Here is an 11,108-nt window from a genome sequence, read left to right as displayed (position 1 = left end):
CATCAGGGAACAGTGGCAGAGAATCTTGGAGAAAAGCAGATAATAGGATAGTTTGGATGGTCATTCTGGTGTTAGAAGTGTAGAGCATCTTCGAGAGATTTGCAATAGTCTTCCTGGCTGGTAGGACAGTAAGTGTAGAGCATGCTAAGCATTTGAGGGAAGATTATTCAGCAAAAGAATTCATTTGAGAAAGACTATTTCCCTTTAGGTGAAAGGCAGTTACTTACACGTTCCTGAAACAAGCTGCCTCAGTAGCTCTGTGGTCCCTCTCAAGGGACTGGGGTCACATTTGGTAACACAGCTACAGCAAGGCAGGGGGCAGTTATCACGGGAGAGGAGGAAGTCCTCCTCTGTCGAGCTGGCAGGGATCAAGTTCCTAATAAGGGAATCGTCTCCAAATGGGTCTCTACCCTCCATTCCCAGGAAGCGTGGGCTGGGTGTGTTAAAAGAAGAGCTTTCTCTTCCTGACAGCTTCTTATGAAACTGTGCTCCCTTAATAACTGGTCCTGACACAGCACATGCACTGCACAGCAGCAGGAAAATATCCTACAAGTGTACTCGTAAAGAGAAAAGTTCAAGGAAGAGTGAAGCCAGCCCTGATTCGGTTATTTACCATCAATCAGACTGTTGCTTGGCAGGGAGTGGATGATTAGGAGCCCGAACGAGCTGAAAAGGGGCAGGAAGAGAAGTGGAGGCAGCATTCTTCCTATTTAAAGCTGCATCCCCTGAAAGGAGTGTTTGCAGACTGCGCTGGAGCTGGTGCTGAAGAAAGGGCTTGCAGACTTTGTCCTGGAATTGATGCGGAAAGGCAGAAAGACTGTCCAGCTGGCTTCATGGTGCTAAAATAACCTTACGACTCTGCACTTTTTTTGCTGCCCAGGGAGGATACATGTCTAATATCTAGGCATGATGGCAATCTGGGTACAAAGGAGAACTTTTTTCATCCTTGCTGCTTTATTAGGTCGATTTGTAACCACAAAAGCACAAGAAGAGGACGAGTATGACGGTGGTGAGTTTATCTCCCTCCCTCTAAGAAAGTTATCATAAATCCCCCCTCTTTGCATGCAGCATGCTCGTTGTGTCATTTGGCTAGTAAGCGGAATTGAAAATCTCCGGAGCGCAAGAGGAACAAGACTTTTGCTTTTACGTACTGAGAAGGGGGCAGAGAAGGGTTTTGCTCTTTGGGCTTCTCACCAGAAGACCGAGGGAGGCTTTTAAAGCCGGGTTTTGCGGCGCTCGCTGCGGGCGCAGAGCGGGAGGGGCGGTCAAAGGCCAAGTGCTGCCGTGGGGCTGAGCCCCCGCATCCCGGCGGGGCTGCGGCCGCTGGGAAGTTCCCAACAAAAAGAAGGGCTTGGGACGGGGCTGGAGAGCAGCTGGGCAAGCGAGCCGGGAGAGTAAACACTGGCAGGGCGGAGTCTTTTGCGCTGAACTACATCTGCTTTCTCACATTCTTTGTTTTAGAGGAACGCAGAAACGTGGATTCCCCTTTCTTCTCGCACACGCTCCCTTCGCCCCCTCTGCCCCCCCATTTTCTTTCCCTCCTCCTCTCTTTCCTTCTCCGATTCGTTTCCCCCCGATTGTCGCTGGAAGGGCTGCCCGATCCCCCCGGGATGGCACAGCCTCCCCTCCGCCCGGGGCTCGCGTCGCGGTCTGTGCCGAGCTCTGCGGGGGCAGCGGGGCTGGCAAGGGGCGAACCTGACCCGTGTAACTCGAGCTGTCTCAGGCTGCTTTATATCCCTCTTTATTTAATGTCATTTCAATGCCTGCGAGAGAGAGACTGATGGTCAGAAGGACGTGCAGTGACTGTCCTCTTTTACCGCTCGGGATGGATGTCGCCCTGTGTGTTGATTTCCTGAAATGTGAGCAGACTGGCTTTGGGACAGTCTGGAGCTATTGTATGAACGTACTTCCGAGGCTTCTCATGTGTAACAGTCCTCTTTTCCAAATTATGCCCAACAAAGGGAATTTGTAGGGCATTCGAAAGCACTGTGGGATGTACCCGACAATACAGCTTGCAGTTACTGTATCGTGTATTTTCAAGAGTAATTTTTCTTGTAACTGAGCTTGTCTGGTAATGCGCTGGATTGCATAAGCGAGGAGGAGTCAAAGCCTGATGAATAAACCAGTGCAATAATTCCGAAACTTTCGTTCTACAAAGAAAAATGAGCTTGTCCTGCCCATGCACAGCTGCGTGAGAAGTCCCATAGAGGGGGCACTTTGTATAAACTTGCCATAAAGGGAGGCATACATTATGCATTTTTCAGTTACGTGTCATACCAAAGAAAACACTTATGAAAATATTGACTCCCCTTTTGGTATCTATTTAGTAGAAATGATAGCTTTTTTGCCAGTTTTAAAAAAAAAGGCAAAATTTACGTGAGAGTTGTGTGGGCTTATTACATGTCATTTACTTCTTTGTTGCTATTATGGAAATTATGGGAATGAGCCAATAATGTAGCAACACATTTTGGGATGTACTTCCCATACACTGAAGGCTGAGGAAATGGAGAGGTACGTGGTAAAGTCAAAGAACAAAATATGTTGTAATGAATTAGTGACATCTGTTTTCACTTACTTCACTTATTCATCTTCCTGTTTGAGAATGTAATAGCTCTTGTCTACCATACATCTGAGGAAGCGCCTTCTCTAATATTCATTATATTAAAAAAAAAAAAACAGACCCAAAGCTATTTGAATGTGATGTGAGGGATAGTGCAATGAAGGTAGAAGTGGGGCACATCCTACACATTGGTCTGGTTTAATTGCATAAGCAAGGGATTTCAGCTTTTATTTAGTTCCTGATTGAAGCCTACAAATGCTGCAAAGTGGGCAGGTTTTTACCCTTAATTTGTCTTTGGCTTAGTGCTTGTGCAGAGGTCTAACATCAGTCAACATTGTATTGTACTGCAGGTGATTTTGTCCATACAGTTGATTCACTTCTCCCCATTCATCTAGTCAAATGTGCGACTTGAGTACAGGTAAAATAGGAAAACAAATACTGGAGGTGCCTGGGGAAGCAAGAAAGGCACTTCAGGAAGCTTAGATTAGAAAAAAAATCAGACTTTCAGAAAATACATAAACCAGTGTTTTACCAATCATTTTTCATGAGAGTCCTAGAAAAAATGAGAAGGATTGAATGCTGACTGTCAACCTCGGCCATGGTGGAAGAAAGAAATAGTTTTTGTGGAAGTATGTTACAGAACTTATCATGATGTGGGGGGAGTGATATGGACAGATGAGTTGAATATAATAAAACAGGTAAAGTGGTCTAAAAAATTAATGAAATAACTGTAGTACGTCTTCAAACCAAGCATACTGCTTAACAATATTATTTTTGGCACTTACAATTGTTATGCTTTTAAGTAATACCGGTTTTAATATTAATTTTTTTTCTCTTGGAACCATTGTGGATATCTGTTTTGCTCAAGAACTCTTGGCTGGCAGTGCTACATGGTGCATGCACTTAGGAAAAATAGGCACTTTCAAGCCTAGTATAGCAAAATTGGACGTTTGGAGACTGACTGCTTAAATGTGCCTATTTAAAAGTTATTTATAAATAAGGTCAGCACTGTGAAATCCCAGAAGGACCGAAAGATCCTGGTTTTAAATTCTGTCTAGAGACCTAGTTTAGTTCAGAAATGCAGTAGGGTCAAAAATTGCCCAGGAGCTGGCTGAAATTATGTGCCATTTAAGCACTGAATACTTGGAAGCCCTGAATCTTGGGTGTTGGATTTTCCACACACGGTCCAATCCTTCCTTTTTCCTTAGGGCTTAGGATAGAGAAAACTACTAGCAGAAGCAATGTATGCTTCTGGGATCCTTTCCCAACCACTTGGGAGTGTAAATGTGATGGCTTTTTTTCAAAAGAGTTTTTAAAAAAAATTATGAACGCACCTTCAGTGGAAAATCAGTAAACTTGAATCAGATCCAAAATTCTGGAAATCACCTTGTTCAAGAAACATTGTCTGCAAATTCCACATGAGCATGGGCAGTGATGGTTTATTGCCTCCATCTCCCATACTTCTTACTGCAATCCTATACTCGCCCTTAGGTTCTCATCAGTTTCTGCAACAAAACCTTGACTGAATTTTGTGGTGAATTATCTTTCCCTGTCCCCCTCTTGTGGTGTCAACCCTACTTCAGCTGAGATCAGTGTGAGCCCTGGTATTGATTTAAAAGTATCTAATTTGCCTTGTTTGACAGCATGAGCAAACAAAAACAAAGAATGGCCGCTGTTCCGTTTGAATTAATGATCCTCATTGCTGCCTTTGAATTCTCAAGGTCTTTCATTTTGTCTGGAAACCATGCAAAGGAAAGAGGAGAATGGACTGGCTTTAATGGAGACAGAAACAGCTCAGCTGGTTTAATGGGGGCTATTAAATGTGTCCATTATCCCCTCATGACATTGGAGACATTATCTTCATGGAGAAAAGATGTTACTACATTGCACAGTTTCCATAGTGGGGCAAGTGTTCGGAATACTATGACAGGTGAAAGTCCTCTGTAGCTATGAGAAAGTAAGAGAATGACTGAGCATTCTTGCCAGATGCTGCTTTAGGTTTTTATGGATTTTTCATCTTTGTAAAGAGTCCTCACAGCTCCTAAGGAGAATGGCATGTATGAAAGGTACTCTGTATGAATGATATCCTATCATTCTGTATGAATGGGGAAAAAACCCCCCTGTTTTGCCACTTCTCACAGTCTTAGCGAGGCTCTGATGATACTTAGAATTACGGAATAGTTTAGATCCTGCTCTTGTCTGTGAACTTGCTGCAATCCCCTTGTCCAGATCGTTGATAAAGATGTTAAACAGGATTGGACCCAACACTGAGCCTTTGGGAACACTGCTAGTGACTGTCTGCCAACTAGATGTAACCCCATTCCCCACCACTTTCTGGCCTGGCCATCCAGAGGGTTTTTTACCCAGTGGACAGTGCACCCATCCGAGCCACGAGCAGCCAGTTTCTCCAGGAGGGTGTTGTGGGGAACAGCATCCGAGGATTTACTGAGTTCCAGGTAGACAACATCCCCAGCCTTTCCCTCATTCACTAAGTGGGTCACCTTGTCATAAAAGGAGATTGTGTTGGTCAAGCATGACCTGCTTTTCATAAACCCATGCTGGCTGGGCCTGATCCCCTGGTTCTTCTGTACTTGATTCTTTTTTTTCTCTCCCCAAATTTCCAGATCCCCAGATCACTTTCTTATATCTGTATTCTGCTTTCTTGGTGGGAAAGGGTGCATGTGTGTGTGCATGCATGTAGGTACCTGTGTTTCAGGGCCTAATCACAGCAAACAACTCAAACCCAGAAATTATTACAGCTCTAAACAAGCAGAAAATGGGAATTCAATATCTATTAAAAAAAAGTCATAATCCTTTGGGGACTAATCTTTGACTTTTGAATATTTGGCTTTCCTGACTGTAAAAGTGTGGAAAGGAGACTCTACACAGAAATTTCCACAAGAAGAGTTCTCAGGAGGATTCCTTCTGCTCAGACTGAACAAGCCTTTCATCAAAACTCTAGAATACATAAAACTGAGGGTCATGTTAAGCTATCCACATTAACTTGCAGGTTTTTTTGAAAATACCTTTTGACTGAAGAATAATTGCATGCTGTGTTTGTCAGTGCAGGCATTTTTTTCCTATAATGTTTACAAATATAGATTGTTGCCCTAGAAACCAAATGGTCATTTCATGCTCTTATTCACATTTTGACCCGCTCAGTCTTCATTTCTTGGTGAAGTCCTTCCATCCTCCCAATTTGTTTCAGTATGATAATGTTCCATCAGCTTGATTTGTTCATGTAAAACACGTAGGATGGGTTTAAAAATAGTTCAACATAAGTTAGTTAAAAATAAGTCTTTTTCAACTTGCTAACTCTTTTGAAGTTTTCAGGAAAACAATAAATGTCCACCAATCCCCTTGACTGATTATAAATGTACCTAGGAAACCCTGCTTAGGAACAACTCCTGGTGTTGAAGTTGTATTTACTGTATGGGTAAAGTAAGCTGTGATTTTTCTGTGGTTGGAATTAGAACTAATGAACTTGCCATATAAATTGTTTTTTGGTGTTCTGTGAGAAAAGAAACACAGGGATTTTTGTGGTATGTGCAGGAAAGCAGAAACTCTGAAGGTAGATCTTCATACAACACTATGATCCTCTAAAAAAAATTAGCAGATGTTCATGGCCTGTGTACAACTATTTTTCCATATACAGGGAAAGGCAACAAACTCTGTGCCAAAAAATAACAAAGTAATAATAAAAAATAGTCAAAATTCCAACTGGAGGCATGTGATCTATCCTTATATGTATACTGATTGTTTCTCTCATGTTTGTCATTGTGACCCTGCACATTTTTGTGTGTAAAGTCCTGATGATATAATTTTCTCAAAAATTCTTCTTAGAAAGAATAAATCAAAGTGCTAATCCACTGGATTCTCAGTTGGGTCAAGGAAGAGAGACGGGGTTTGCACTTTGACTTATTTTATACACAACCCCCCCTATTCTTAATCTAATGCACAGGGCAAAACCAAGTATCCCTTAGTGTAAAATGAATAAATTAATCAGATTAACTTGGAATTTCAGTATTTTACAAAGGCTTCTTGGAGTTTGAACTTTCAGAGCATGAGGAAGGATTGTTGCACTGCCTGAAATCTCAAGCAGCAACAGACCCACCTTGTTCAACCATCCTTTGAATGCCCTGGTGAGACTGTCACGTGCAGAGGGTCGGGTATAATTTGAACTGGAATGTCCCATGCATTAATTCCAAGCTTAATGAGGAAAATGTGTTTCTTCAAATAGTATAAAATAAGAAACCAGGTACTTTCAAGCTGGAGAAAAATGGCTTATAAGTCATGTAACACTTTGAGGAATAGAGGTACCCCAGAGGATGGCATCGTGTACTGTTTATATCTTTTATGTAGTCAGTGTCAAATAATGTGTGTACAAAAAATACCTTTTCTCTAATTTTTTTCCTAACTTAAATTCACAGAAATTTGAAATGTTAACGCTGTTGCTGAACTACCAGGAGGGATAAAGCAGTAATACTGTCTATAGAAAGAGACACAATTTTTTTCAGAAAATTCTTATTTTATAATTTGCTTTATAACTATGAAAACAGTAACAGGCAGGAAGCTTTGGATGCTGATAAGCCCTCCACGCTGTGGTAATTAAAATATCCAAACCATTGCTTACAATTATCTCTTCTTGGTAAGCAACATACATTTTTCATAGCCTGCTGTGCTGTCTTTTATTCTTGCAGTGAGAAAAAATTCCGTTATTCCACTATCCCACCCGCATTTGCTGAGGAAAGGTCATGTGTTATATAAGCAGGGAGACTAAGAATGATTGTCAGAGGGCCAGTGGCGGGATGCTCTCTGTGCAGGGAACTTCTATTCACGCAGACCCTTGGGATCCTGTTTGCATTAGCTACTGAAGATAGGTCTTGTCTTTGGAGAACTGTTCCAAGGCTGTTCCTTGTCCATGCTGCTACCAGCTGAAACTTGACTGGGGAATTTGCATTTTTCTGCAGCTTTGTGTGAGTGGTGCGGCTGAGAGGACAATATGATGAAGTTGTTTCTATACTGAAAAACTTCCATGGTGTTTTGTGCCTTTACTAGTTTTCATTTATAACCTTTGGACTATGTAGTGGTGGCATGGGAGGTCTGAAGAATTAATTTGAATCTTTGTGCCCCTGTTCTTTGGATAATGTGGCTGAATAGAAGTACTAACAGCGACTCTGATACTGCTGGCAGGAATTCAGAATTTTGGACATGAACTCATTTAGAATAAGAACACAAGAATAAACTGTCTCCCTGAGGCCTGCTCCCTGCTGTGCAGTAGATGTCTGGCACAGAAGGTCCATACAATATCTTCTCCAAACATTCTTTGGTCATTAAATGCTTGCCAGCATCTTCAGCAAGCTGAAATGAAGGATTATAGGCATAATGACAGTGTAGAGCAAGAAGAGACTAAGGGAGATAAAAGGAATCATCAGAGGGTCACAGAATGATTTAGGTTATTTAGGAAGTGACATTAAAGATCATCTTGTTCCAACCTCCCTGCCATAGGCAGGGGCACCTTCCACTAGACTGGGTTGCTCAGACCCCTGTCCAACCTGGCCTTGGACACTTCCAGAGATGGGTCATGCATGGTTCATACCATCCCAGGCAACTGGGATTTTGTGCCAGTTGCCTCTCCTCCTCACAGGAGAGAATTTCTACCATATAACTAAACCTGTTCCTTGTTTGAGAACTGTCCCCAGACAGCTGTATTACTACAGGTAACCTAAGAGGTTACGCTGGGCACCCTGTTAAAAGCAGTTCTCTCTCTTCCAGGAAACCATAGACAACCTTGATTGGTATTAAATCACTTTTTAGCCTGAAGTCTCATGCCTTCTGACAGGTTATATATCCCAGTAGGTCAAGAAAAAGTATATAAGGAAAAAAATCAAAGCAGAAGCAGAGAACACAAGCTGGCCTTCCTTGATTGCCTGTTTTACGCTCAGTTTTCCCCAAATATTTTCTTTACTGGGTTCTATAAAATCTTTTGATCTAGTAAAAATGTGGTGTATTGCAATAGTAATTGCTATCCTATGATAATTATTTATGTCTTATTTTCTATCTACTATAAAGTGTTTGGGTTTTTTTCCCCATAGCTGCAGTGCCTCAGGTTTTCCAAATACTGATCCTCACATATTTAGTGGTTGGATAACAGCATCCCATGGCACATTGTTGATATAAATAATTGAAATAAGAAGAACTTCTGTTAGGCTAGGACATAGCATTAGGTTTATGAGGTGCCAGGATTATCTAGCCATCTTCAAACCATCCATGCTATTCAGAAGAATCCAGTTGCCCTGAATTATGAGCATCCAGTTAGACTTGAATTATGAACTATAATTATAGGTGACAAGTAATATAATCGATAACCATGTATTATTTTTATTATTTGTGATCAAGAATGATCTGGTTTTGGGCTTCTCACATCAGTGATGAGCCTCTTGGTAGAAAAGAAACCATTGGGTAGCTTGGGTCATCTCACTCCTCCAAGGCTCCTGGAGGTTTCCTGCAATTCCTCTGAATAATCCTCAGTGTGTCCAAAACTCAGAGAATAGAAGACAAAGGGAAGCAAGAGTCAGGAACTTCCAGAGATGTGTCAGGTGTGTGGTGGGGCTCATAACTCTTGAGGAGTCCTTGGGTCCATGTAACAGAGCCCTGTTGTGACTTTGGGCTGTGGAAAAGGAGTGGAAATAGTCTGCATCTTCCACTCCTTCAGAGGCATAGACAAAAAGTAGTATCCTACCTTTTCTCTGTATTAATTTTCCACCAAAGGAGTGAACTGAATCTTGAATTGTCTGAGGAGTGAGGTGGAATGCAAGTGACAATAACTTCTGAAGGCATGGTTAAGACTCATAGCCTATGCACTAGAATCATAGCACAAAAGACTCCAGTTTGTTGGGCCTTTTTTTTGTTTGTGTTTTTGTTTGTTTTGGTTTGGGTTTTTTTGGTCGTGGTTTTTTTTTTTTTTTTTTTTAATCTTAGAAAAAAAAAATCCACTTCAAATTTCATGCACTAGAAAAAGAACACAACTCTAAATGTAGATATCTGTAATTTGGAACTCTCTCGTATCTGAAGTGTTTGGGTCTGTAAAGCTACCAGTAAATTTTTAAAAGAAAATCATGTATGTTATTGTGTGTTAAATTTTAAAGTAGGGTAATATAGAGTGTGTTATTTTATATATATATATATGTATATATTATCTTACCTATAAAATGTACATATATGCATCACACTACATATCTGTAAGTGTGATGCCTTCCCAGTGTATGGGAACTACATTGCAAAGCAAATGCATCTCAGTGGTGAAAGTAATGGAGGATGATTTCCAGATGTTTAAATGCTTGCTTTGGCAAGAGTCAGAAAGTCCTGGAACATGCATTGGCGGCAACAAAAGGAAGGGAAGAACCTGATGTAAGAGGCACTGAGCCTGGTGAAAAGTGAAGCAGAACATGGAAAATGGAGCCATGTGGGGAAGGAAGAGCCAACATGACACTGTGGCTGCTCTGACAGCACCGAATCCTGGAATTAACCCAATGACTGGCATCGTGCTGGAAACCTACTTCAAAAATTAGGGCTGATGTCAGACAAATTGTCCTTTACTCACCTTTTATTTTGGTTTTTTTTCTTTCCCCTGGAGGAAACGTTTGCTGTAGCAATTGAAAATTTTATCTAGACCTGGATGCTGAGCTTGAGTAACTCGGGCATACTTTGATTTTACGTTATTACTGTGAAGTGGAGGGCCTTCCTATGAATTTGTGTGGTGCTGAGCACAAAGCATCCTTGATCTCAAATGAAGCCTTAGGGCACTGCTGTAATACACATACTGAGTCATTGTGCTAGTAATACGTTTCTGGAATTGCGTGGATTTTCACGTGGAAGGGCTGACTGGTTTCAGAAGTGCAATCTGGCTCCTCAGCAAAGAAATCTCTGGTAGTGAATCACCTGTAAGGTTTCAGTAGGTACCTCTCTGTGGGGCTGGCTGTCTTTATAGTGTACACATCAAAACTCTGCAGCTTTACCACATTACAGCAAACTGCTCACTATTCTTGTGCATTTTTTTTTTTAAATTTGTTATCATTTTTTTCTTTTGGCTTTTTGGTACGATGGGGAGAGAAAAGCTAAATCTTGATTTCTTTAGGCTGTGCATGTCTACCCTTATGACAAGTGCCAGGGCCAATCAATGTGTGTGGCACTGCTCTAATTTCTATTAGTGATATCATTTTGATGGTTTTAAAATTGAGGGTATGGAGCACTTAGTTCTTGAGGTTGGCTTTTTTTTTTTTTTTTTACTTTTTCCAGCTGTTCTCTGTTTCTTTGAGCCTTTCCTGGTTTCCTAGGAAACTACTGCAGTAAGGAATTTGTCTATTTTACAGGCACGGTGCAAGATAGGCAGTTTATTTTGTTTATGTTTGGATGTAATGAATACAGAGAGTAAATATTTAGTTATGTAAATCTCCCATTCAGGAGAGTACCTAACTTGAGGCACGTGAATGGTCTTATTTCTAGTAATGAGGTGACTAATCTGTTTGCCCCTTAATGAATGAAAACT

The 11,108-nt window shown here is 41.2% G+C and overlaps 1 protein-coding gene across 1 annotated transcript in view; it reads left to right on the top strand.

Moving 5' to 3' along the window:
* Positions 1-421: 421 nt before the first annotated feature.
* Positions 422-11,108, top strand: part of COL5A2 (collagen type V alpha 2 chain) — a 102,945-nt gene continuing 92,258 nt past the window's right edge. Inside the window, exon 1 of the mRNA XM_027751993.2 lies at positions 422-1,009. Within this exon, the coding sequence (XP_027607794.1) occupies positions 907-1,009 (103 nt within the window). The 5' untranslated portion in view covers positions 422-906. The remainder of the gene's footprint in view (positions 1,010-11,108) is intronic.

The sequence above is a fragment of the Pipra filicauda genome, unplaced genomic scaffold, assembly GCF_003945595.2.
Source record: "Pipra filicauda isolate LSUMZ 115617 unplaced genomic scaffold, ASM394559v2 scaffold21_size4447388_pilon, whole genome shotgun sequence".
In the NCBI taxonomy this organism is placed as follows: Eukaryota; Metazoa; Chordata; class Aves; order Passeriformes; family Pipridae; genus Pipra; species Pipra filicauda.
Note: the sequence above shows the minus strand (reverse complement) of the source record. Positions and strands in the feature narration are given on the sequence as shown.